The sequence below is a fragment of the Choloepus didactylus genome (assembly GCF_015220235.1).
Source record: "Choloepus didactylus isolate mChoDid1 chromosome 11 unlocalized genomic scaffold, mChoDid1.pri SUPER_11_unloc2, whole genome shotgun sequence".
Taxonomy (NCBI): domain Eukaryota; kingdom Metazoa; phylum Chordata; class Mammalia; order Pilosa; family Megalonychidae; genus Choloepus; species Choloepus didactylus.
This window is the reverse complement of record NW_023637579.1, coordinates 3,833,995-3,861,390: the sequence shown is the minus strand read 5'-3', so window position 1 is coordinate 3,861,390 and position 27,396 is coordinate 3,833,995. Positions and strand designations below refer to the sequence as shown.

Here is a 27,396-nt window from a genome sequence, read left to right as displayed (position 1 = left end):
CAGTAGCCTTGACTCTTGAAGACGATTGTTTAAACAGTGTAGCTTACAAGGGGTGACAGTGTAATTGTGAAAGCCTTGTGGATCACACTCCCCTTATCCAGTGTATGGATGGATGAGTAAAAAACTGGGGACAAAAACTAAATGAAAAATAGAGTGGGGGTGGGATGATTTGGGTGTTCTTTTTTATTTTTATTTTTTATTCTTATTTTTACTTTTTCTGGTATAAGGAAAACGTTCAAAAAATAGATTGGGGTGATGAATGCACAACCATATGATGGTACTGTAAACAGTTGACTGTACACCATGGATGACTGTATGGTATGTGAATATATCTCAATAAAACTGAATTTTTAAAAAATGGGTGAAAGACATGGACAGACACTTTTCTGAAGAGGAAATACAAATGGCTCAAAAACATGAAAAGATGCCCAACTTCACTGGCTATCAGGGAAACAGAAATCAAAACCACAATGAGATATCATCTCACACCTACCAGAATGGCCATTATCAAAAAGAACAGAACATTACAAGTGCTGGAGAAGATGTGGAGAATGAGGCACACATTCACTGTTGTGCTGGTGGCAACGTAGAATGGTGCAACCACTCTGCAAGGCAACGTGGAGAACCTCAGGAAGCTAAGAACAGAATCGCCATGTGATCCAGCTATTCCATCACTTGGTATACATTCAGAGGAACCGAAGGCAAGGACATGAATGGACATTTGCAGAACAATGTTTACAGTGGCATTATTCACAACTGCCAAGAGATGGAAACAGCCCAAATGTCCATCCACAGACGAGTGGATAAACAAACTGTGGTACGTGCATACAGTGGAATATTACGCATTTGTAAGACAAAACAAAGTCACAGGATACATAATAACATGGATGAACTTTGAGGACATTATGTTGAGCAAAGTTAGCCAGAAACAAAAGGACAAATACTATATGTTCTTACTAATAGGAACTATTACTAATGAGTAAACTCTGAGAGTTAAAACTGAGGAAACATGTTATCGGGACATAGAAAGAGGGTAGAGATCGGGCATTTGATGCTGAAGTAGTATAGAATGTTCAACAGGATTGACTGTGTAGATCCAGAAATGGATAGCACAGTACTGTGTGATGGCAGCACAATATTGTAAGCACGATGAACGAGGATGAGTGTGAGTACAGTTGAAAAAGGTGGGCTAGGGGAATGTATGACACCAGAAGGAAAGACAGACGATAAAGACTGGGACTGTATAACTTAGTGAAACCTAGAGTGGTCAATGACGGTGACTAATGTACAAATATAAGAATGTTTTTAAATGAGGGAGAACAAATGAATGTCAACCTTGCAAGGTGTTGTGAATGGGAAGAAATTTGGGAAAAAATATAATCAAAGCAAATTGGAGTCTATGGTCAACAGTAACATTGCAATATGTACCCATTAAAGGTTAACAATGACAATACACCAAAGCTAAATGTCTATAAGAAGGGGATATAAGGGAGTGGAAGGGGTTATTGGTGTTGTTGTTGTATGACCTTTTCATTGTATTTTATACTTTTTATTGTTCTTTGCAAAAAATTTTTTTGAGTAATGAGTATGTTCAAGTGCTGACTGTGGTGATGAATGCACAACTCTATGATGGTACTGTGAACAATTGACTGTACACTATGGATGACTACGGTATGTGAATATTAAACTGCAGGGGAAAAATAAACAGAGGGATACAAGTGCTGGTGAAAATTTGGAGAGAGGGAAGTAACTATTCCCTGTTGGTAAGGAAGTAGAATGGTGCAGCTCATCTGGAGGGCAGTGTGGTGGTTCCACAGGATGCTAACTATGGGGTTGCCATATGGTTCTACAACCCTGTTATTGGGTATATACTTGAAAGAACTGAGAGCAGGGACATGAATGGACATTGCACACTGGTGTTTATGGAGGCAGTATTTATGATTCGCAACAGATGGAGGTGACCTAAGGGTCCATCGACTGATGAACATAATGGTGAACTGTGGAGTATGCAAACAATGCAATATTGTGAAGCTGCAAGAAGGAATGAAGTTGTGAGGCATGCAACAAGCTGAATGGATCTCGAAGACAGCATTTTGAATGAAAAACTCCAGAAATGAAAAGACAAATATTATAACACCTCACTGATATGGACTAACTATAATATGCAAACTCTGAGAACTGAATCTGAGAGCATAGGTTATCAGGAGAAGGCTTATCATAACAGTCCCTAGATTGTAAGCTCTTACAGCAGGCACATCTATTTCTAAGTTGTAATGGTTATCTCTAAACTCTGAGATGCTGAGCTCTTTGTGTATAACCTGGTCAGTCCCTGGAACTTTGGGTATCTGTGACTCCTGAAACTCAGAACTAGAGTTCAGCAGCTATGAATGTCAGCATTACCCCATAGAGCAAATGTTAAAGAAGCTGAAAAAGAGATCAGACTTCAATTAGAGATATGAATGAAATGGACTTGGTTAGAACTAAGGCAATCAGGCCAAAGGGTAAAGGACGATACTAACTGCAACTTCTGTGTAAGACCAAAGGAAGAGATGTTTATTTGGTGCACAATCTATATTTTCTATAGCATACTATATAATTTAACTTGTAAGGTCAGTTTATTCAAACACCATAATTACATGGAACTTAGAATAGGAAGTGAGATATGGTTGATTTGTACAGGTTAGTGTGAAATCCCAATACATCCCAAAGTAATTTGGGCAGAGAATAAAAATGTATTTGCAGGGCTCCCCTGAGGGCCTGGAGAAAAATGTAAAAATATTAAACTTCCCCCTGGGGAATTACTGATATTCTCACAAGCATTGAGGACTACCAATTTAGAATGCTGAGACCTCGATCTTGGGGCTTACCTTTATGAAGCTTGTTATTGCAAAGAAGAGGATAAGCCTACATATAATTGTGCCTAAGAGTCTCTGAGACCTCGATCTTGGGGCTTACCTTTATGAAGCTTGTTATTGCAAAGAAGAGGATAAGCCTACATATAATTGTGCCTAAGAGTCTCCCCTAGAGAACATCGCTGTTGCTCAGATGTGGCCCTCTCTCTCTCTGAGTCAAGTCTGCAGATAAACTCACTGCCCTCCCCCCTATGTAGGACCTGACTCCCAGGGGTGTAAATCTCCCTGGCAATGTGGGACATGACTCCTGGGGATGAGCCTGGACCTGGCATCATGGGATTGAGAAAATCTTGACCAAAAGGGGGAAGAGAGATGAAACGAAATAAAGTTTCTATGGCTGAGAGATTTCAAATGGAACTGAGAGGTCATTCTGGAGGTTATTCTTCTGCATTATACAGATATCCCTTTTTAGTTTTTAGTGTATTGGAATAGCTAGAAGGAAATACCTGAAACTGTTGAACTGCAACCCAATAGCCTTGTTTCTTGAAGATGAGTATATAAGTATACAGCTTGTATGGTGTGATCATGTGATTGTAGCAAACCTTGTGGCTCACACTCCCTTTGTCCACTGTATGGACAGATGAGTAGAAAAATGGGGACAAAAACTAAATGAGTAATGGTGAGATGGGGGGATGGAATGTTTTAGGTGTTCTTTTTTACTTTTATTTTTGTTCTTATTTTTATTCCTGTTAGAGTAAGGAAAAGGTTCAAAAATTGATTGTGGTGATGAATGCACAACTATATTATGGTACAGTGAACAACTGACTGTATAATGTGGATGACTGGGTGGTATGTGAATATATCTCAATAAAACTGAATTTTTAAATAAAAGAAACAAACCAGTGGGACCTTGTGGTGCCCTGGCTTGCCCCTTCCCTCATGCTTTGGATCCCTGGTCCCAGACTCTGTAGGGAGCAGAGTAACCTGTGTACATCGTGGAGCACCCATCTGGCCCACTCTGTCGGGTGGTGACCCGAGGGACTTGCTGATTGAAAATGTGCCCTGTGTGTAGAAAGGTAGCTCAGCTAGCCCTATTACAGAAGGCGCTGGGAGAGCAGTCAAGTGGCTGCCCAGGGCCACAAGGAAACTGTTTCCCAGGGAACATAGGACATCTGTATCTACCATAAATGGGGGAATTCCTACAGCCACATATGCATGCCCAAGGCCAGACAACTGTGCAGAAAGGATTAGCGAGGCCGTTAACCCAGAGCTGCTCTCTAAACTCATTGTATGGAGAGCTCTTAGGCAGGTCAATCTGCAGACTGAGAAAGGTGGTCTCCTTTCTTCCTTCTTTTCATTAGCTCCTGGCATTCATGGAAAACTTGGCTATAACACCGGCCAGATACAAGCTTAAAGAACAGAGCCCTCAGAGTCTAAATTCCAGGAATAACACATTAAAGTATCAAAATGTCCAGGTTTCAACAAAAGATTACAAAACATACAAAGAAACAGGAATTAATGGCCCAGGCAAAGGAGAAAATTACAGCATTAGATACCACTAATGAGGAGAACCAGACTTGCAATATACCAGACAAAGAAATAAAGGAAATCAGGGAAACAATAGACGAATACAATGAGAATGTTAATAGAGCAATGGAAATTATGAAGAGGAACCAAACAGAGCGGAAGACTGCAGTAACAGAAATTAAAAATTCCCTAGAAGATTCCCTGGAGATTGCAGCTGGCAGAAAAAAGAATCTAGGAACTTGAAGATAACACAACTGAAATCATTGTCTGAGAAGTGGAAGGAAGAAAGAATGAAGAATAGTGAACAGAGCCTGAGGAGCCTGTGGGACACTGTCAAATGTACCAATATATGCATGGTAGTCCCAGAAGGAGAGGAGAGAAAGGGGCATTCAAGGAAATAATGGCTCAAAATTCCCAAATTTTAAGACATGAACAAATATGCACATCCAAGATTCTTTAAGAAACTCCAAACAGGTTAAACCCAAATAGACCCATAGCTAAGGCATATTAAAATCAAACTTGCAAACGTCAAAGATAGGGGATTCTGAAAGCCACAAGAGAAAAGCAACATGTCCCTACAAGGCATCCTCAATAAGGTTAAGTGTCCATTTTTCACACACCCCGTGCAAGTTAGGAGACAGTGAGATGACATATATAAAGCGCTAACAGCAAAAAAAACTGCCAACCAAGAATTTTATATCCAGCAAACCTGTCATCCAAAAGGAGGAAGAAATTAAGACACCCCCAGCTAAACAAACGCTGAGGGGGTTTGTCACCACTAAAGTGGCCCTACAAGAAATGCTAAAGAGTTCTGCAGGTTGAAATAAAAGAACAATAGACAGTGGATCAAAGCCACATGAAGAAATAGAGATTTCCAGTGAGGGAAAAGGCACAGGTAAATATAAATACTCAGTGCTATTAAATCTTTAGTTTGCAACTCCACTTTTTATGTCCTACAGGATCTAAAAGGCGAATGCGTAAAATGTAATGACAAAACAGTGGGTTAGGACCTATAACACATAGACATGTAATTTGTAACGAGAACTCCATAAGGTGGGGCAACGGAGTGGTGCAGGACATAGTTTGTGTACGCTACTGAAGTTAAGTTGGTATCAAAGCAAATGAGACTGCCTTCATTCTGACTGATGTGATTTAGAATGCTAACTGCAAAGAAAATATCAGAGAAAATGCAAGCTCACTGAGACAGGAATTAGAGTACAACTTTTGCAAAGTAGTGGGCAGAAGGAATGGGCATAAAATGCATAATGGCTGTAGAGTTTCTGTTTGGGGACATGAGAAGTTTTAGTAATATAAGTTGGTAACAGCACCACAATATCGTGGTGTGTTTGGGAGTGGTTGAGATGGGAAGGTTTATGTTGTCTATACGTTTCCACAATTAAAAAAAAGCAAGATGTTACTGCAAAGGAGAGCCTAACCTGCTTATAATTGTGCCTAAGAGTCTCCCCGAGTGCCTCTTTGTTGCTCAGATGTGGCCTCTCTCTCTAACTAGGTCACCTTGGCGGGTGACCTCGCTGCCCTCCCCCCTATGTGGGAACTGACTCCCAGGAGTGTAAATCCCCCTGGCAAAGCAGGATATGACTCCCAGGGATGAATCTGGACCTAGCTCATGGGATTGAGAACATCTTGACCAAAAGGGGGATGTGAAATGAAACGAAATAAAGCTTCAGTGGCTGACAGATTTCAAATGGAGTCAAGAGGTCACTCTGGTGGACATTCTTACGCACTATATAGATAACACTTTTTAGGTTTTAATGTACTGAATAGCTAGAAGTAAATACTACCAAACTCCAACCCAGTAGCCTTGATTCTTGAAGACGATTGTATAACAATGTATAGTACAAGGGGTGACAGTGTGATTGTGAAAACCTTGTGGATCATACTCCCTTTATCTAGTGTATGGATGGAGGAGTAGAAAAATGAGGACAAAAACTAAATGAAAAATAGGGTGGGATGGGGGGTGATCTGGGTGTCCTTTTTTTGCTTTTGTTTTTTATTCTTATTTTTATTCTTCATGGTGTAAGGAGAATGTTCAAAAACAGACTGGGGGTGATGAACACACAACTATATGATGACACTGTGAACAGCTGATTGCACATCACGGATGATTGTATGGTATGTGAATATATCTCAATAAAACTGAATTTTATTAAAAAAACTTAAAAAAAAAAGCAAGAGTAACAAGAGACAATGATAATTAAAGGCAATGTGTGACCCTGGATGGGATCTAGCAAGAGAGAAGAAAAGGCTCAAAGGGACATTATTGGGACATATGAAAAAACTGTAAATATAGATTGTGAGATTCCTATCAATGTTAAATTTCTTCAACTTGATAACTACATTAAAGATGGCCATATAACGGAATATCCTTGTTCCTGGGAAATGTAAAAGGCAACAAGTATTTAAGGAACATGATGCATCATAGAGTCTACACTCAGTTGTTGGGAAAGAGGATTGATGGACAGGTAAGGACACAGAATGATAAAGGACATGTGGCAAAATGGTAAGATTCGTGGAGCTGGATATCTGGGGTTAGGGGTTTGTATTATTTTTGTAACTCTCCCATATGTTTGAAAAAAAAAAACTGCCTCACTCACTTAGAATTCAGTATTTCTTCTGCTCCCAGGCACAAAAGATTCTTCTCCCAGATCCCTGCAGGACATGCCTTCACTTCCTTATGTTGTTTCCCCCCAAAACCTCTTTCTCGTCAATTCTTTCCTATTTTCTAGCTCAGATATACACAACTCCCCCAAATTTACCCCTCTTTTTTTGCTTTATATTTCGTATTTAATTTTAGTTCTCAAAATATATGTTAAATACCAAATATCAAAGCAAACAAGATTGTTATAGATTTAGGACTAATAAATAGAGGGAGGAACTGATTAATGGATAGAAAGAATGATATGGCAAATGTGGGAAAATGCTAACACTGGTGGAGCTGGTATCTGGGGTGATGGGGCATGTTGTTTCTGCAGGGCTTTGGATTACTTCTGTAACTGTCCTGTAAGTTTGGAAGTATTTCAAAATAAAAAGTTTAGAATTTACAAAAAACTATGGGGGGCAGCGGGGGAGAAAATGCGGGACTGGAAATGATACATATTAGGTAGTTCTTTACGCTCTTGCAATTTTTTCAAAGTTTGAAACTAACTCCCAATTAAAAGAACTTTTAATTAACTAACTAAATAATTAAACAACTGAATTCTGAAATTGAAGCAGGGTTTGGAGCCAGTCATCTAGAAAGCAGGGCTTCTCAAACTTGGATTTACAAGTGAATCACTTGGGCATCTTGCTGAAAATGCACATTCCGATTCGACTGCTCTGGAGTGGGGCCAGGATTCTGCATGTCAGCCATTCCTGAGTGAGTCTGCACTGCAGGAAGACATCAACACGGGGGAAGCCTGTCCTCTCCAGTCAAGTTTCCCAGAGTGGAAGGCAGGGGCCTCACACAGCCACCAAATCTCCTTACGGGGGCTTGCAGGAGAAAAACTGAAGTGGATGAAGGATGGTGTCTTCATGTGCAGAAGCAGCAGAAAGAACCTGGTATTCTCAATGGCACCACAGAGTGTGGTGCTTTCCTGAAGGAAAATCTGAGGGACCTGTATAGAGAGATTGGTCATTTGTTCCCTTTGACCCAAGCACCCCCTTCTGGGAACGCATCCAGATCTGGAAATGGGAATGAAGTTGAGTGCACAACAACTGTGGAGCATCGGGGGGAGCCAAAGGCCCCGAAGTCGAGGCTGGTGGAGGGAGGGATGCTCCTGTCACTGTGAAGATGCAGGAGCTGATATAATTACATGGGAAAGGACTTCCAGGCTGAGGGGAAGTAAAGCTAACAGGACACATGCCACCATATTAACAGGGCTATGGAAGAAAATTATATCAACTGATGCAGAAAGAGCGTTTGACTAAATTCAACACTCATTTATGATAAAAACTCTCAGAAAAATAGGAACACAGGCGAACTTCCTCAATTTCATAAAGAAATCTACAAAAACCAACAGCTAACATTATGTTCAATGGTGAAAGACTGAATTCTTTCCACCTAAGAATGGGAAAAAAGCCATTTTCGCTCTCACCACTGCTACTCAACCTAGTATCAGAAGTTCTAGCCAATGAAATGAAGCAAGAAAAGGAAATAAAAGGCAAGCAGAATGGAAAGAAGACATAAAACTGTCCCTATTTGCAGATGACTTGATTATCCACATTGAAAATCCTGAAGAATCTAAAAACACAAAACCCCCAAAACCTTAGAATTTATTTACTGAGCCCTGATAGGTCACAGAATGATAAACAAAAATCAATTGTATTAAAAAATCAATTGTATTTCTAGATACTAGTAATGAACACACTCAAAAAAAGAAAACAATATAAATCTAACAAAAGTACAGAAGACCTATATGCTGAAAACCACACAATGTTGATGAAAGAAATAAATGACATAGTATGTTCACAGGTTGAAAGAATCAAGATAATAAAAATGTCAATTCTCCCCAGATACACAGGTTAAATACAATTCCTATTAAAACCCCATTAAGATTCCTTGTAGTTGTAAATAAAATTATTCTAAAATTCATTCAGAAAGGCAATTTCAGAAAAGAAAATAAAGTCGGAGGAATGACTCTACCCAACTTCAAGATTTATTATATAACTATAATAAGCAAGACTGTGTGGTGTTAGTGGTGGGATAGACACACAGATCAAGGAAACACAAAGACAACCCAAGAGAGACCCAGGCAAATACACCCAACTAATTCTTCATGAAGGTGCACAGCAATTCAATGCAGGCAAGCTGGCCTTTTCAACAAATGGAGCTGAAGCTAACGGACATGCGCAGGCGTAAGTGAACCTTAACCTAAGGCTCACGTCTTACTCAAATATCAACTGAAAATGGATCATGGACTTGAAAGCATAATGTAAAACTAAAAAAAACTTTTAGAAAAAAACATGGGGAAACATCTTCAGTATCTAGGTCTAGGCAAAAAATTCTTAGGCTTGACACCCAAAGCACCTTCCTTAAAAGGAAAACAATGACAAATTAGGCTTCATCCAAATGAAGAACTTTTGTTGTGGTAAAGACTCTGTTAAGGGAATGAAGAGACAAGCTACAGAGTGGGAGAAAATATCCGAGAACCACATATCCAACCAAGTGTCTAAGATACATAAAGAATCCTTAAAATTCTACAGTAAAAAAAACAAATAGTCTAATTAGAACACGGGTAAAAGACATGAAGACATTTCACCAGCATATAAACAGATGGCAAATGACATGCAAAAAATGTTCAACATTATTGGCCATTAGGGAAATGCAAATTTAAACCACGAGAACAAGCTACACAGCTTTTAGAACAGTAAAAGTAAAAAATAGTGACATCATGCCAATGTTCACAGCAGCATTATTCACAATTGCCAAGAGATGGAAATAACCCAAATGTCCTTCAACAGATGAGTGAATAAATAAAATGTGGTATATACACACGATGGAATACTACATGGCAGTAAGAAGGAACGATCTCGTGAAACATATGACAACATGGATGAACCTTGAAGACATAATGCTGAGTGAAATAAACCAGGCACTAAAAGAGAAATATTATATGCTACCACTAAAGTGAACATTGAAAAACGTAAAATAAATGGTTTATAATGTAGAATGTAGGGGAACTAGTGATAGAGAGCAGTTAAGGAAGGGGGAATGATAACCCAATAACAGATAAGCTATGGTGGGTAAATATAACGTTCTGGGAATGCTCAGGAATGACTATGATCTGTTAATTTCTGATGGGTATGGTAGGAACAAGTTCACAGAAATGTTGCTGTATTAGGTTATTTTCTTGGGGTACAGTAGGAACATGTTGGAAGTAAAGTAATTATCTTGGGTTAGTTGTCTTTTTCTTACTCCCTTGTTATGGTTTATTTGAAATGTTTTTTATTGTATGTATTTTCAATTTTTTTTTTGATATATTGATTTAAAAAAAAACAGAGTTAATTAAAAAAAAAATGAAAAAAATATGCAGAGCCCCTTGAGGAGCTGGTAGAGAATGCAGGGGTATTGGCCTGCCCCACCTTGATGGATGCTGATGTGCTCACAGACATAGGGGACTGGTGGTTTGATGGGCTGAGCCCTCTACCACAGGACTTGCCCTTGGGAAGACTGTTGCTGCAAAGGAGAGGCTAGGCCTCCCTATAATTGTGCCTAAGGGCCTCCTCCTGAATGCCTCTTTGTTGCTCAGATGTGGCCCTCTCTCTCTAGCTAAGCCAACTTGGCAGGTGAAATCACTGCCCTCCCCACTACGTGGGATCAGACAACCAGGGGAGTGACTCTCCCTGGCAACGTGGAATATGACTCCTGAGGAAGAATCTAGACCTGGCATCGTGGGATGGAGAACATCTACTTGACCAAAATGGGGATGTGAAAGGAAATGAAATAAGCTTCAGTGGCAGAGAGATTCCAAAAGGAGCCGAGAGGTCACTCTGGTGGGCACTCTTATGCACAATATAGACAACCCTTTTTAGGTTCTAGTGAATTGGAGTAGCTAGCAGTAAATACCTGAAACTATCAAACTACAACCCAGAACCCATGAATCTTGAAAACGATTGTATAAAAATGTAGCTTATGAGGTGTGACAACGTGATTGGGAAAGCCATAAGGACCACACTCTCCTTTGTCTAGTTTATGGATGGATAAGTAGAAAAACGGGGGAAGGAAAAAAACAAACAAACAAAACAAACAAATAGAAAAAGGCACCAGGGTTCTTTTTTACTTTAATTGCTCTTTTTCACTTTAATTTTTACCCTTGTTATTTTTGTGTGTGTGGTAATGAAAGTGTCAGGGATTGATTTTGGTGATGAATGCACAACTATGTGGTGGTACTGTGAACAACTGAATGTATGCTTTGTTTTGTATGACTGCATGGTCTATGAATATATCTCAATAAAATGAATAAAAAAAACAAAACAAAACAAACAAAAAAAATAGTGACATCAAATGATGGTGTGTATGCAGAAAAACTGGACCATTCATTCATTGCTGGTGGGAATGCAGAATGGTACAACTACTGTGGAAAACAGTGTGGCAGTTTCTTAAAAGACTTAACATGCCACGCAACCCAACAATTGCACTGCTGAGCTTTTATCCCAGAGAAATGAAGACGTGTTCCCACAAAACCCTGTGCATGAATGTTTATATTATGCTTATTATTCATAATGGTCTGAAGCTGGAAACAACCCAGATATCCTTCAGTGGATGAACAAACCATGGTACATCCATATCAATAAAAAGGAATAAACTATGGATATACACAACTTGGGTGATCAGCCATAGAATAATGCTGAGTGAAAAAGGTCAATCCCAAAAGGTTACATATAGTATGAGTCAACATTCTTGAAATGACAAAATTATGGAAATAGAGAACAGATTTGTGGCTGCCAGAGGTAACCAAGGAGTGGGTGGGGTGGATTTGACTACAAAAGGAGCAACACGAGAAATCTCTGTAGTGAAGCAAATGTTCTGTATCTGGACCTTTCAATGTCAATATCCTAAGATGTTAAGTAGTTTTCTAAGATGTTATCATTGGGATAAACTCCGCTAAGAGTAGAAAGGATATTTCTTGTAACTGTATGTGAATCTGTAATTATCTAAAAATAAAACGTTTAATTGAAAAAAACTAAAAATAAATCTTCGTGATAGTGGCTTTTAGTGCACTGGGCAGAAACTTTTGTCTTCGGTGGAGTAAAAAAAAATAGGACCAATTTATCAAAATGTGCGTACCCTGCTCATTATGTGCTAGGCATTTACTGGGGATTTGGAAGAATTCGAAGATGAATACCAAACCTCATTAGATTCGAAAATCATACCATCCCCTTAAGTGTCCTGGTTACACATATTGATTCCCAATAAGAACAAGTTTTACAACTTCAGGTCATTTGCACCTGACAACCATCACAGCATGTAGCAGGTGCTGTGGTATCCGTGCTGTGGCGGTTTGCAGCTGTACACACCCCAGAAAAACACATTCTTAAAGCTAATCCATTCCTGTGGGCGTGAACCCATTCTAAGTAGGGCCCTTTGACAAGGCTATCTATAGTAGCCAGGATGGCTCTTAATTCTAGAATTCAGACATGAGAGAGAGAAACCCAGAAGAAAGAAACTGAAATCAAGGAAACCCAGAAGAGAAGGGAGATGAGCAGATGTTGCCATGTGCCTTGACATGTGGTGAGGCTCTGAGGATTACTGGCAGCCCATCGTCAGGAAGAAAGCATTGCCTTGAGAATGCCTTGATTTGGACATCTTCTCAGCCTCAAAACTGTAAGCTAATAAATTCCCGTTGCTTAAGCCAACCCATTTCAATGGTATCTACTTTGAGCAGCCTAGGAAACCAAAACACATGTTGACCACAAAGACCCATGGCTTTGTGCCGGAAATCTTGCAGAACAGAAAGCAAGGAACAGAGCTAGCCTGCCGAGTATTCATTTATTCATTCATCCTAACAGAAGATAAGGTAAGATAGGTAGGGTTGTAGTCTGTCCCCCAGAAGACGGTGAGATGTGAAGCAGCAGAATTAAAATGCCCCTTCCCCAGATCCAAACCTAGTCCTCTCCACCTGCCTCAAGTTTAAAGTCATGTAGAATGCACTGGATTGTCTGCTATCCTCCAGGCAGCCTTCCATCTGCTGAGGAGTGACAATGTCTTCCTGAAGCCCACATCCTGGTGGGTCAAGATGGCACTTTAATAACGTGCCAGCCACTGCCAAGTGTTAAGAAGACAAATGAAAGAGGATATGGTGGGAAACCACAACCTAAGGTGGCCTCTGTCCCTACACCACTATCAGGACACCTGGTAACACCTGCAGACACACGGACAGTCTCCAAAAACCCACCCCATGGCTGTGTGACGGTTGTGAAAGTATCTGAGCTTTTCCCCTCCATTTCTCAACATTTCTGAAATGCTGTTATTTCTATGATGACTATTAATTAAAAACGCCCCATGAACATGGGCTTGAGAACATCTTCTTGACCAAAAGGGGGAAGCAGAATGGAACAAAATAAAGTTTCAGTGGCTGACAGATTCCAAATGGAGTCGAGAGGTTACTCTGGTGGACATTCTTACACACCATATAGATAACTCTTTTTAGGTTTTAATGTATTGGAATAGCTAGAAGTAAATACCTGAAACTATCAAACTGCAACCTAGTAGCCTCGACTCTTGAAGACGATTGTATAACAATGCAGATTACAATGGGTGACAGTGTGATTGTGAAAACCCTGTGGATCGCACTGCACTCCCTTTATCCAGTGTATGGATGGATGAGTAGAAAAATGGGTAGAAAAACTAAATGAAAAACAGGGTGGGAGGGGGGATGATTTGGGTGTCCTTTTTTACTTTTGTTTTTAATTCTCATTTTTATTCTTCATGGTATAAGGAGAATGTTCAAAAATAGATTGGGGTGATGAATGCACAACTATATGATGGTACTGTGAACAGTTGATTGTACACCATGGATAACTGTATGGTATGTGAATATACCTCAATAAAACTGAATTTTAACAAAATGACCTATGAAGTAAGAGTATGAAGAAGTCCCCCTTTCCACAAGAGGAGAACCCTGAGATGCAGAGAAGCCCATCAAGAGAACCTCTGGGACAAGGCTGTTTTCTTCCATGCCAGTCTGCACAAAGCCTCCTGATGAGCCAGACAGCCAGGCCAGTGGGCAGCTGGGACCATGCAGGCACGAGGGGTGAGAGTGTCTAAGAACCCATGTACTTCTCATTTTAGTTTTCCTGGGCTGCGGCTGGATAGTCTGTGTGGCAGACAAGCTGGCCAGGGTCCTAGAAGGCTGCTCAATAGGAGACACAGGCTCAGAGAAGGTCTACATGGGTTTTCAAGGACACGTGCTGATATCACTCACCGGGGGCAACTGCAGGGCAGCCACCTGCTGCGTGCTCCTCAAACTCTCTTCCTGGAGAAGGGGAGGGTCTTGCAGGACTGAAAGAGATTGGAAAAGGGTGTTGCAGAAAGGGCCAGATCTCCTGCCGCCACTTCCCTCCCTCCCTGGGTTTAGCAGTCAAGGAGAAACATCATAAGGGAGAGCCCACAGGAAGCCATTTCACTCGGCTTGTCATAAGATCTTAAGTCTCTTTTCTCATCTGTAAAATGAGGATTACAAGATAATGCAAATGACAAGCACTTCGCAAATGAGATTTGTAAAGATACAGCAATGAGCACTTTATAAAGTAAAACAGAATTATCATATGACCCAGAGATTCCAACCCTAAGTATATAACCAGGAGAACTGAAAACGGGTGTTCAAACAAAAACTGGTAAACCTATGTTCATAGAAGCATTATTCGTAATAGCCAAAAAGTGGAAACAACCAAAAGGTCCATCAACTGATTTTTCCATAAACACATGTGATACAGCTACACAATGGAGAATCATTCAGCTACAAGTCCTGATATACACTACAAGGATGGACCATGAAAACGTTATGGTATGTTGAAGAAGCCTGAAAAAAAAAAAAGCCACATATCATACGATTCTGTTTTTATGAAATGTCCAGGGTAGACAAATTCAAAGCAGATTAGTGGTTGCCAGGGGCTGGGGCAGGGGGAATGGGGGGTTACTGCTAAGTGAATGTGGGTTTCTTTTCAGAGCAATGAAAATATTCTGGAATTAGACATTGGTGATGATTGTACAACACTGGGAATGTCCTGGAAGCATATACTTTAAAATGGTTAAAATGGCGAATGTTACGTGAATTTTACCTCAATTCTAAAAAAAATGGGAACCCAAGATTGGGGTGACTCTGCCACTAGCTAGGCAACCTCCTGCAGGTCAAAGAACCTCAGCTTTATCATCCACAATGTGAGGGAAACAAAGCTCAAAACCACCATAACACACAAATGTACAAAGTGTGGCTCCGGAACCATCTCGCCCACTCTGATTTGGGGGCCACCATTCCCACCTGTAAGGACTTCTAGGGTGTCTACCAGGTTCTAACAGGATTTCTCTCTCCTGCTTGGCAACTGCTCCTTGCTCAGGCATCAAGTACCGGGCTGACGGTGCAGCCACGTAAAGATGAGCTTTACATTTCAAAAGATATCCCTTTCATAGAACAAAACTTTGAAAGCTGCACTATAATCTCCCAATTTAGAGAAATTCCCAGGATTTAACTCAAGGTCACAGGTCTAATCAGGGTCAAAGCTAAGACTAGCTTGTGTCCTTGAGCACAGCTTCCTGAAATAGCAGGTGCTGGTGTTGCTGTTTGGAGCAGGGGACTGGGTCCAAGGGTAAGCACAGCTGACGGTGAAGTCCTTCGTGGGCCTGTGGGAGGCTGCTGGATGCTCCGGCTTGGGGGCAGGGTGGATTTGGGGAAGGGGCATTTTAATTCTGCTGCTTCACATCTCACTGTCTTCTGGGGGACGGACTACAACCCTACCTTCCCTTATCTTGTGTTAGGATGAATGAATAAATGAACTCTCAGAGGGCCACTTCAGAAAGCTTTCAGCCCTCAGATGAAATCACTGAAGAATGATGCTATTTACCAGCTTTTCAGGAAGATCATTGAGACTGGGAACTACACAGCTTTTCCTGGCAATTTTCCAATAAAAAATTGCCCTAATGTTATGTTCTTTCTTATGTCTTCCTCATGCTTACTTTGTCTACTTATTATTGCTCATTTATTACTTCTGATTTGCCTCCAAAACCCATTCCACTTGTGAGAGCCAGATGGTTTCAGAACTTCACCAGGGAAAGCAAGCATGGGCGGTTGTGTTTCCTGAAACTCCTGCCTCTCCTGCTGAGTCTTCCCTGACTCCACAGCCCTAAACTTCCTACAAAAGCCCTGCCTGGAGATTCACAGGCTGCTTTGTGTATTTGAGACAGAAGTTGTTTCTCTTATGCCTAGCCTAATGTTTAGCAAACCAGAGGCTGAAGAATTTGATTTGTACCAGGTCACTAAAGTTTCTCACATTGAAAATCTTTCTATGCAATTTGTATTAAAAAGTTTGTACAATGCCAAGAGCAACTCAGAATCCCAAGAATGTACTCAAGACCCCATGTACTCATCTTTCCCATCAATAACTGTACTGCAGTGCGGTAAGTCTACCTAAAATAATTTGTTACAGCCTTCATCTAACCTGAGGAACTTCTTAAGATAGCTACATCAAAAAACCATGTGCAGCTCAGGAGCTGTGCTAAACATTTTACAGGTCTTATCTCATTGAATCCTTAGAAAAACCCACTAAGTGTGACAGGAAACTGAGGCTTTATGAATTTGGAAACATATCCAGAGTCCTGTCTAGAGGACTCAAAGCCAAGTGTATGGTGCGAAAACTATCTGTCTGAACCCACTACTGCACATCCAGGCAGACATCCATCCCCAGGGCCTCCAAAGCATTTTCGTTTATGTCTGTGCAGCACTATAATGATCCTGAGAGTGGGGCTCATTTAGCTGGGGAGACTGAAGTTCAGAGAGACACAAAGACATGTGCAAGCCCCTAAACCAGTAAAGGCCCGCAGAGGTACGGTTGGCTGGTGCACCCTCAGATACTCCTTACAGCAGAGCTCCCTCCAAGAGGACCTAGGAGAATCACGGAGATGACAGACACCCTCCCGAGATGCTGTCTGCACTGCTCCAGGGTGGGAGCCAGGCTCTGATACGGGTTCAAAGTTCCCACATCAGAGAACCAGTGATCTGAAAAGCCATCACCATGACCTCATTCCCTGGAAGTGGAAAACCACTGTCCCCCTCAGAACTTGGCTGAGAGTGTGTCTGGACACCTCCTGCCCACCCCTTGGAGAGGAGAGCAAACTGCTATCTTGAGGCTTTGGAGCAGAAGTCACCGTCCTTGCTCTTAAGACCTTTACAAACAGAGCTGCAGAAACAAAGGCAGACATGCATGGGAAGAGCTTCTAGCGCACATCCTGGTGCATGGGCTGTGTACCTGGGTCCCCGCAGAGCTGGCCTGGCGCTCGGCTTGGGAGCCCGGAGCCCTCTGCCAGGGCCGCGGGCTGGGCATCCTGGCTCTTTGCACGGTCACTCTGGGGCTCTGTCGGTGGCCGCTCCTGTCCCTGGTCTGGAGGGCCGTCCCCATCGTCAATCACCACGGGGTCTTCGCAGTGCTTGCGCTGCAATACCAGAAAGGGCTTTTCAGGTGGAGGAGTCCCTGGCCAGGGGAAGGGCCCGCCAGTGCTGTAAGGTGTGGGGCAAACCTCCCCCCTCCCCCTGGGCCTCTGACCATGGACTCCACCACTGACCGCCAGAAGCCCAGCTTGATCCTTACACATGGCTGTAAAGGAGTGGGGTGGGGGGGGTGCTCAAATTTGGGCTAACTGAAGCACAGGGCTGTAGGCACAATCCTCAATGTTATCCAAAGTGTCCGCGTGCAGGGACTGGTAGAAACCCTCCGTGCCTTTGCCCACTCACCCAGCCTGGCCCCCTCGGCTCACCCACTGCCAGGGTCTCCCCGGCTCCCGCTCCAGCGTCTCCACAGCAGCCACGGCCTGCTCGCCACTCTCAGGCTCCTGGGCCCGGACCCAGCTCTGGATCTCCCAGGGCAGGATGGATAGAAACTGCTCCAGCACCAGCAGCTCCAGGATCTGCTCCTTGGTGTGTGTCTCGGGCCGCAGCCACCCATGGCACAGGTCCCAGAGCCGGCGCAGGGCCTCCCGGGGTCCCGCCGCCTCCTGGTAGCGGAAACGGCGGAAGAGGCGGAGGGAGGACTCCGGGCTGGGAAGCTCTCCCTGGGGGCTTGGCTTCTCTCCGGGTGGGCTCCTCATTTTCCTGGGCTCCTCGCTTTCCTTTGGAGCCAAGACTCGGGGGCACAGGGCTGTGGGCATGATGGAATTTGATGGGGGTCGGCAGAAGACGACCCTATTTCAAACAGAAATTGCTGGCTTCAATGTTCTGGTCTCCTGCAGTAGTTTTTTGGGTAGGTGGTGATGGGAGCAATGACTGGCCCTTTGCAAAAAGCCCTGGAGAATGTGAGAGGTTTCAGTCTGGCTGGTCCTTACACATGGACAGAGCAGGAACCCCCACCTCCCTCAAGTCCCACCTTGGTATCATTATATGTGGATGGCCCTATAGAGGGGATAGGGAGCAAAGGAGGAGAGCCAAGAGAAAAGCAGTGGCATTTAGATGTGACACTGGCCTTTTCAGCACCCCAGAGGACTGACAGGGCTGCATGCAGGAGTGAGGCATAATTAAAACTCTCTGGTACCTTTGGTGGCCAGGCTCTCTTGGAGAGGAGAACAAACTGCTATCTTGAGGCTTTGGAGCAGAAGTCACTGTCCTTGCTCGTAAGACCTTTACAAACGGAGCTGCAGAGACAAAGGCAGACATGCATGGGAAGAGCTTCTAGTGTACATCCTGGAAAAGAAAGCCTACCCTGCTGGTTGCTGAAAGTCTAACACCCACGCTCAGTGCTGCATGTACACAAAGAGCCAGAGTCAACCTCACCCAAGTGCACCCTGCACGCACTTGGGTACAAGCGATGAAGCAGACAGATAAGAAGACGCCTGGACAAGAGATAATGAGAATCACAAGAGAGAGTCTCATTGTACTTTAAAGCATCGCCTCTTCCAGACCAGCCTTCCAGTCAACCCATTCGAACACCTGAACAGTCAACTGGATCAGATACTTCGACCTTGACTCCATTCCCCTTCTCTACCCATATCTTCTCCAAACCTCACAGCCCCTCCATGAGCAGAGGAGAGAAGTGGGGCATTTGTGGCACAGCTCAAATCCCAGCTCTCATAGCTGTGCACACCACAGAACCTCAGCACCATAGCTCCTACCTCCACACTGTGAGAACCAGGAGACCCTACACCTCTTGGACTGTTGTGTGGATGGACCCAGTGCACAAATGCATGGGGCCCGCAGGGGCAGCAGCTATTACTCATGAGCTGTGTTCAATGATCCAGAGCGCAGGTCACAAAAAAAGTCACAGTGGGAAATGGAGACACATACCGTCTCTTCCTCCACCCATTGCTCTGTACTGCATGCACATCCATGCTTGTGGCCACCCACTCTCCAAGTGCTGGTTGCTCTGAGCTCCCCAGTGCACAGAGCACCTTAACATCCAATCTTTTAGTTCCCCCGAACCTTCCCATTGGTTGACACACTGACCTCACTCCCATTTCAAAGGACGACAAGTGAGGCAAAAAGAGATACAAAGCAACTGCATGGCAGTCAGTGAGAGAAACCCAAGTCTCTGCACCCTTTTGCTTCACCACCATAAAAACAAGTATGAATTGGAAAGGAGTTCTCTGAAGGCCTCTGACCAGCTACTTTATCAGCTTACCCAACCACTGGACTCCCTTCAGTCTGCTCTAGCGTCTGAATGCAATCTGGGCTCCACCTTCCCTGAGCTCAACGATCACAAACCCTTGGTTACTCAGGTCTGCCCCTACTCTGGGAGGCTGGGGGGACCAGTATCCCACCCTCAGCACCCAGTCCGTGATGGGCTGCGCTTCCTGTGGTCTCCGGATCATCTCCTTAACCAGCGGTGTTCCTCTTTGTCACCCTAGTACCTGGCGGAGAGTCAACCGTAAATACCAGATGAACGAACTAGTTAATCAGGGAAGGATTCCTGAACAGGCGTGTTTAAACCAGCTTTGGAGAAAGAACAGACCTGGATCAGCAGAAAGGTAAGGGGAGGTTATTTTAGGTCAGAAAGGAGAAAGCTTTACACCCCATTCTCAAAGAGACACATTCTTTTTCTCACACATACCACTCTCCCTAGCGCGCGCACACACCCACAAACCCACTCACATCCTCTCGTGCTGGTGCGTGCGTGCGCACACACACAAACACACACACACAATTACTCATCCACACCCTCGGCTGCAACCGGCTCCAGACGTCTCACCTCACAGCCTGGAACGCCTTCCCAGCATCGAACTCAAATCTCTCTTGCTGCGGCGGAAGTCCAAGGCAGCCGCTCCTCATCCTTCCAGCGCGAGCTCCCGGGGTCCCTCCTAAGGCGGATTCTCTGCTGGGGCCCGGACTGCTTCCCCGACCCGCCCCGACCCCGTCTCCTGCTCGTCTGGAAAGCCGCGGCTCCGTCGGGGAGGGAAGAAGTGGGAGGAAATGGAGGCGCCTGGGAAAAGAAAAAAAATAAAAATAAAAAAACCCAGTACTGACTGAAGATCCCTCCCCGCGCGCAGACGCACGGACACCCGCTCGCGCCGGGGCCGGAGGCGGCGCTGCGGCGCGGAGCGCGGGAAGGGGCCGAGCCGGGCGGGCGCGCAGCGCGGCGGGACGCGGGGACCCCCCGGCCCGGGCCCGCGCGGCCGGCACTCACCACCGCAGCGCGTCCCGGTTCGCGGGCCGCACAGGCCTGGCCGCCGCCGGAGCCCGCCGGACGCCGAGGACAGGAAAGGCCGGAGCCCTCCGGCTCCCTCCCCTGGGACACTTCCTGCTCCGCTCTAGGACCGGGGAGGTCTCCGCGTCTCAGTGGTTGGCTCCCCCGCCCCCCGGCCGAGGTGTGCGCCCGGGGTGACACCCGACACCCCCGGCCCGGGCCCGCCGCCCGCGCGCCCCGCCCCGCGCGCGCCCCTGGCCTCAGCGCCGGGGTGGGGGGGGGGCTTTGTGCCGCTCCGCCGGGCCTGGCCGCCGGTCCCGCGCCGGGGGTCGCGCGCGCTCGCGGAGGGCAGGAGGCAGGGGGCGCGGGAGGCGCGGCGAGGGACGGCGCACGCGAGCGGGGGGCGGCGCGCTGGGGGCCGCGGACGGCGCTCGGGAGGCGACTTGCCGCGGGGGCTGCTTCCGATCCGCGAGGGTCTGGATGCTTCTCTTTCGCCCCCATTTCCCTGCCTCCAGTTCCCCAAGGGCACGCCGGAGTGTCGCCGTCTGGAAGGACCGATCCCGGAGTGGCGGCGGAGCGCGGGAATTGGGAAGACCTTGACGGAGGGCGAGGGAAGCAGACTCCTCGGCGCCGCGGGCGGCTGCGTTTCTGAATCCTGCCTGCGCTCCCCCGACGCGCCTCCAGTACCTCTTCGCCCACACTCCAGGGAAGGCCCAGCCCCCGTCCCAGTTAAAACACCCCCTAAAAGCCCTGTCTGCAGCAGCCCAAGAGGGAGGGAGGAGTGGAAAAAATCAGATACTCTCCCTGCTGCTCGCATTTTTATACTGTTGGGCAGCCCGAGGTCTCAGTCTGTGCTTTCGTAGAGTGACACCGATTACTGAGATTTTTCCCCTCGCGAGGTTTCACAGTTAAAGAACGCATACCCAATATATGGTCCATCTGAGCATTAGAACAACGCTGCGGTGTGGACAGAGGGGCTGCGTGGTTCCAGCCCAGTGTGGGTGACCAGGGTGCCGAGTCATCGCTTCACAATGAAGGTTAGGGATGTTTAAACTGAGGAGGAGGGAAAGGTTAAGGGTCTTTACTCAAAATCATCTGGCTGGTGAGGGGCAAGCAGGTACTAGAGCCTCCAGCCTTAGTCAGGGTTCTTTGCCACCACCCTAGCCAGGTGGAATATAACCTAAGGGCTCTGGGGTGTCTTCCTGAGGGTCACACTCTGGAGAAAGCTTTCCCCAGGCACCCCACTTCTCTTTCAACATCCTCCTGCACTGAAATTGCCGGGTAGTGGAAGAGACGATGGAAAATCCTCCCACTACCATAAGCAGACTGGATTGCAGTGGTTCGCATTTCCCTCTGACCCTGTTTCAAGAGCAAGGAGAACAAAATTGGTCCCCCAAAAGAAAGTGGTCTGGCCAAGAAGGTGGCGGGAGCATGGATTTGATGGAGGCCAGCACCCAATCCCATAGCAGTGTTGCTCTCCTCTTTTACTTGCTTCGGGATGCCTGTATCTGCCTCCTCCTCTAAAACACGAGAGTCCTGATCAGCCGACTTACTGTTGGACAAATGGAGCTACCATTTGTCGAATGCCCAGTTTCTGTGACACTAACAGAAGATGAAAGTGCTTCTTTGTGAATAGTCCCCTAAAGGACGGCCAGAAATGGGCATGGTCACTTACCTTCTCTTACCTGGAGCAGGGGGAAACCAGGGAGAACCACACACTTCTGACTTCACTGTGCTCAGCTTTTACAGTACTCAGGCACACAGCCATCAGAGGAGCTCCAGCCAGGCAGAGTGGCCTGTAGGGGAGACCTGGGAGGAGCCAAGGACCGCACAGGTGCCATCAGTGAGGGCTGACCTTACCGGCGTCACCTGGTCCCCCCTCAGTGTTAACCCTGTTAGCACAGAATACACCCTTACTTTGCATTTCTTCTGCATTTAGCTCAGCAGAGTGGTTAAGAGTCTGAGTTCTGGGTTCAAATCCTGGCTCACCACTTCCTAACCAGGTGATCCGAGTCCTGTTCAACCTTTATGTCACTCAGTTTCCTTGTCTGGAAAATAGGGACGATGCTCTCGACCTTGTTGGGTGGCTGCGAGGCCTCATTCATTCATTCAACAAACGTGTACTGAGTACTCTGTAGTAAAGAATTTAACCCAGAGGGAGGTCCACTGTTTGCCCTCAGCTACTGGGAGGTGATCTCAAGGCCCTTGGGATGTCCTTCCTGATAATAGTCTGACCATGTGATGTATGTGGTCAGAACAGGCTTCTTTGGGAGAGTGATGTTTGAGATGAGGGAGTTAATAAAGCTCATAGCTGTGTTAACAGAGTCCCATGTAGAGGCCACAGGTCCAGGAAGGCAAAGCCCCTGAGGGGGCAGAGCAGGGCAGCCAGTGGGAGGGGAGAGGGGTGTCAGCTCAGGGTGGGACACCAGAGGCCACAGAGAAGTGTTCTCCTCTGTGCTAACAGGGATTGAAGCAGATCCCACAGGGAAAGCACCAGGACACCCTGCACTTAAAACCTGCTCAGATACCATCAGCATCATCAAACTCCAAGCTTATGTCTTTAGTTGGTTAATGTTGTAGATTCTGTATATTTTTATGAAATGTGTACTGTGTGTCAGTGATGTTCCATCCTCAGGGTCATCACAGTAGAAAGATCCTGGATTCCAGATTCAAGAAATTGGGAGGGGAATCAGATAATAAATAAATGACTGTGCAATATAATGTCAGTAGGGATGAGTGCCATGAAAAAGGGGCTGGGAGGTCAGGTAGGGCCTCTGTGATGAGGTGACCTTGAGCAGAGAGCAAAGTTAAGTGGAGGGCGAGCCATACAAATGTGTGCCAGGAATAGCATGTATAAAGGCTGGGAAGGAGGAGCTTGCTCAACATGGCCAAAGAGAAGCAAGAAGGCATTGAGGCTGAAATGATGAGGGCCGAGGGAGTGATTGGGGTTTACACGCAGAAGGTTTCAGGTGGGGCGTGGCCTGATTTCGTTTTCATTTTAACACAATCTGTGGAGAACAGATTGGAGGGACCAGAGTGGAAGCAGGTGCTCTATTAGAAGCCACTACAGACATCCGGACAAGAGATGGTGGCGACTCAAGAGCTGGCTGCTGGAGACGGAGATGGAGTGAGTGATCAGTGGCTGGATTCCACAGAGCTGAGATTTCCTGGCTGGTTGATGTGGGGTGTCCTAGTTTGCTAATGCTGCAGAATGCAAAACACCAGAGATGGATAAGCTTTTATAAAACGGGGGTTTATTTCACTACACAGTTACAGTCTTAAGGCCACAAAGCGTCCAAGACAACACATCAGCAACCGGGCACCTTCACTGGAGGATGGCCAGTGGCGTCCGGAAAACCTCTGTTAGCTGGGAAGGCAGCCGGCGTCTGCTCCAAAGCTCCGGCCTCAAAATGGCTTTCTCCCAGGACGTTCCTCTCCAGCAAGCTTGCTCCTCCTCAAAACATCACTCACAGCTGCACACAGTCAGTTTCCTCTCTCTGAGTCAGCTCATTTATATAGCTCCACCGATCAAGGCCCACCCCTGAATGGGCGGGGCCACGCCTCCATGGGAACATCTTATCAAATCATCTCCCACAGCTGGGGGGGCACATTCCCAGCAAATCCAACCAGCACCAAAAACGTCTGTCCTACAAGACGACAAAGATAATGGCATTTGGGGGACAGAATACATTCAAACTGGCACATGGGGTGTTAGAGGAGTGAAAACTGATTCTCTGGTTTTGGTTTGGATAGATGGAGGAGCCATCAATGAGGGTGGGGGGGGTGCTAGGAAAAATAGTGTCCTGGGAAGGAGTTGGGGAACCTAGTTGGTTTTAAGATGCCAGTACACCTCCCAAGGTTGCAGGTGGAAATCTGAGAGTCACCGCCCATAGCTAGAATTGACTCCTGGGACTGACTGCGGGTCCCTGGGTGTGAATAAATGCCGATGGAGAAGCAGCCCAAGACACCAGTGTTTAGAGACCAGGCACGTGCCACCCTGAAATCCCAGAGAAGCAAGAGTGTCTCAAGGTAGAAGGAGGAGTCAAGGGTTTAAAATTTCTGCAAGATCAAATTAGATGAGAAAAGAAAACTGACCAGGGCACTTGGCAAAGAGAGGCTGTTTGAATGGAGCAGATGTGGTGGGGTGGCTGGGTTTGCAGAGGGTTTTGGAGGGAAAGAAGGGTGGTGAGGAAGTGTTGACAGTGGGATACAGACAAGTAGCCAAGGAGATGTGGGGTTTCCTCTTAAAAATGGGAGAAGCTTCAGTGCATGATTGGGATGAGGGAGGGGATGGGTGACAGCCAAAGCTGGAGCAGGTGGGAGGGGACAGGGTCCAGAGCCCAGGTGGAGGTGCTGATGAGAGAGAGAAGGGAGGGCAGACCCTCTGGGAGGTGGGATGGCGGGACCGTGCCAGCTTTCTTCTGAGTGTGTCTACACTCCAGGAAAATCAGAAGTAGCGTTTTCAGCTCAGGGAGGAGGGTGTGGTGTTGGTGAGAGCAGTGAGCAGAAGCTGGAGAAGGTGTGAGAATTATCCTGCAGAGGGGGGATGTGATTTGAGCATAGCAAAAGAAATAATAAATTATGCATAACACTGAATGTGAACTGTACACTGTGAAGTGCAGTAAGTAGCTTTCCTAAAACCCAGTAATCTACAGGAGGGCAGAAATTACAACTCCCCTTGGTGAGGAAGCCAGCATCTAATAGTACATTGAGCTTTGTTTTGTTTGAAATGTTGTGGGTTTTTTTTTTTTTTTTAATTTTTTGATAATAAAGTTAAAAGAAAGAAAAAAATAGTATATTGATGTGGACCATATTCAGAGATTAGGTGTTCAAAATACACCCGTGGACTGACAAATAAAGGGTGTGAAGACGTGAAGCCTCACCACCCAGTCCTCAAACGGGTGGCCTCTGCCTTCCCGGGAAGCGTGTTAGAAATAAAAACTTTCGGGCCCCATCCAGTGTCTCCATGTTTCATCAGGCACCCAGGAGATCTGCATGCGCTTTGAAGTTTGAGAAGCTCTGTGTGAAGCAGTCAGCATAGGGCTTGGGCATAATAGATGCTCAAGAAATGGAAGCTTTCCTAATAATAAGCAGAATAGTAATGCTGACTATTTGTTGTTCACAGGCTTCCAGGAGACACGCACAGCTGGCTGTTGATTTGGGTACGCTGTATCCAGCGGAGGTGATGGCCCATGAGAACTCAGTAAGGGGTGGCTGGGATGGCTGCAGCAGCAGTGGATGGTGCTCCCCAGGCTAAGAGAGCACCGTCAAGGCCAGGTAGAAGGGCCTGGAAGCAGACCCCAGGAATCCCAGCTTCCAGGAAGACAGAGATTGCCTGCTGATCTCTGGTCCCAGATGCCACACCCCACTTCCGGGTTTTCCGCTGAACTGCCGAAGCCCCTGGACCTCCTCAGAATTTCCATCACGAACTTTCTCAACCAGTTTTCTCCAGAGGTGTGGGCCATGCAGGATTTTAGGCAGGAGCCAGGAAAAGGGGGCTGAGACCTAACCTTGAACCCTTCCTGGGCAGTGCATCCTTTCCCAGTTGATGCTTTATTATTGGGGCTTTATTTTCTGCTAGTACTGGCTCTTGGGTGCTGGGGGCCCACTGTTTTATTTGGAGCTTAAATGTTTTTACTGCAGAAAATAAAAACGATCTACTATTAAGAGGAAAAAAAGAAGAACCCAGAAAGGATTCGTTAAGTGAAGGAAATTTGCTTAATTAGATTTTTTCACTATGCAGGCCTCCTATCCGTCACAGAAGGCTGTTTAATCTTTTTTTTTTTTTTCTTTTGCTGAAAGCAAAGTCTGACCTACATGGAGGCTGACATAACCAACTGCTCCAGGGCTTCAGGGAAAGCACCTATAAAATGGCATTCTCGTCTGAGAAGAGAGATATCCATTCTCTCTTTCCTTGAAATCATGCGTGTTGTGCTGCCACCAAGAGAAAAAGCAGAGATCCCAAATATTAGTACTTAGGAGCTGTCTGTGAGCCCTGGAGCGTGAACGCTTACCCAGCCAGAGACCACCAGGGCCAAGCCTGTAGTCCGAGAAATTCAGATTTACTGAATCATAGTCTGATGCACTGAGGGAGGATACCCAGAGGAACCTGGAATGCCACTTGATGAGAGGGGAAGGGACACATCTTGTGTCAGGGTTGAGCAAGGTCTGTGGGCAAGGGGTTCTCCTGTGGATTGGCTGCCAATTTTTTTTTTTTAATTTTTTTTTTTAATCTTCATTTTATTGAGATATATTCACATACCACGCAGTCATACAAAACAAATCGTACTTTCGATTGTTTACAGTACCATTACATAGTGGTACATTCATCACCCAAATCAATCCCTGACACCTTCATTAGCACACACACAAAAATAACAAGAATAATAATTAGAGTGAAAAAGAGCAATTGAAGTAAAAAGAACACTAGGTACCTTTGTCTGTTTGTTTGCTTCCCCTACTTTTCTACACATCGATCCATAAACTAGACAAAGTGGAGTTTGGTCCTTATGGCATTCCCAATCCCACTGTCACCCCTCATAAGCTACATTTTTATACAACTGTCTTCGAGATTCATGGGTTCTGGGTTGTAGTTTGATAGTTTCAGGTATCCACCACCAGCTACCCCAATTCTTTAGAACCTAAAAAGGGTTGTCTAAAGTGTGCATAAGAGTGCCCACCAGAGTGACCTCTCGGC

At 45.5% G+C, this 27,396-nt stretch overlaps 2 protein-coding genes across 3 annotated transcripts in view; one reads left to right on the top strand and one right to left on the bottom strand.

Annotated features, from left to right (window-relative positions):
* Window positions 1-20,835, bottom strand: part of ZNF496 (zinc finger protein 496) — a 47,041-nt gene extending 26,206 nt beyond the window's left edge. The window contains exons 1-6 of one of the 2 annotated variants that reach the window (XM_037823319.1): window positions 20,700-20,835; window positions 20,265-20,495; window positions 18,615-18,714; window positions 17,845-18,268; window positions 17,340-17,523; window positions 14,303-14,379 (exon numbers count right to left, since the gene is read on the bottom strand). In XM_037823319.1, the coding sequence (XP_037679247.1) occupies window positions 14,303-14,379; window positions 17,340-17,523; window positions 17,845-18,234 (651 nt within the window). In that variant the 5' untranslated portion in view covers window positions 18,235-18,268; window positions 18,615-18,714; window positions 20,265-20,495; window positions 20,700-20,835. The remainder of the gene's footprint in view (window positions 1-14,302; window positions 14,380-17,339; window positions 17,524-17,844; window positions 18,269-18,614; window positions 18,715-20,264; window positions 20,496-20,699) is intronic. The other variant, XM_037823320.1, reaches the window with a different exon arrangement.
* Window positions 19,856-26,226, top strand: LOC119524534 (translation initiation factor IF-2-like). The gene is made up of 5 exons (XM_037823216.1): window positions 19,856-20,043; window positions 20,256-20,475; window positions 20,563-20,880; window positions 21,215-21,406; window positions 25,825-26,226. The coding sequence occupies exons 1-5, from the start codon at window positions 19,856-19,858 to the stop codon at window positions 25,954-25,956; spliced, it is 1,050 nt and encodes a 349-aa protein (XP_037679144.1). The 3' UTR covers window positions 25,957-26,226.
* The last annotated feature ends 1,170 nt before the right edge of the window (window positions 26,227-27,396 follow it).

Excerpts from the sequence above, each read along its gene's own strand:
- LOC119524534 (XM_037823216.1), top strand. The coding sequence starts at position 19,856 with ATGGGCTGCGCTTCCTGTGGTCTCCGGATCATCTCCTTAACCAGCGGT. Across the intron at positions 20,881-21,214 it reads TCCCCCGCCCCCCGGCCGAG|TTCCCCAAGGGCACGCCGGA; the intron begins GTGTGCGCCCGG and ends CCCTGCCTCCAG. Across the intron at positions 21,407-25,824 it reads CTCTTCGCCCACACTCCAGG|GCTTCCAGGAGACACGCACA; the intron begins GAAGGCCCAGCC and ends TGTTGTTCACAG.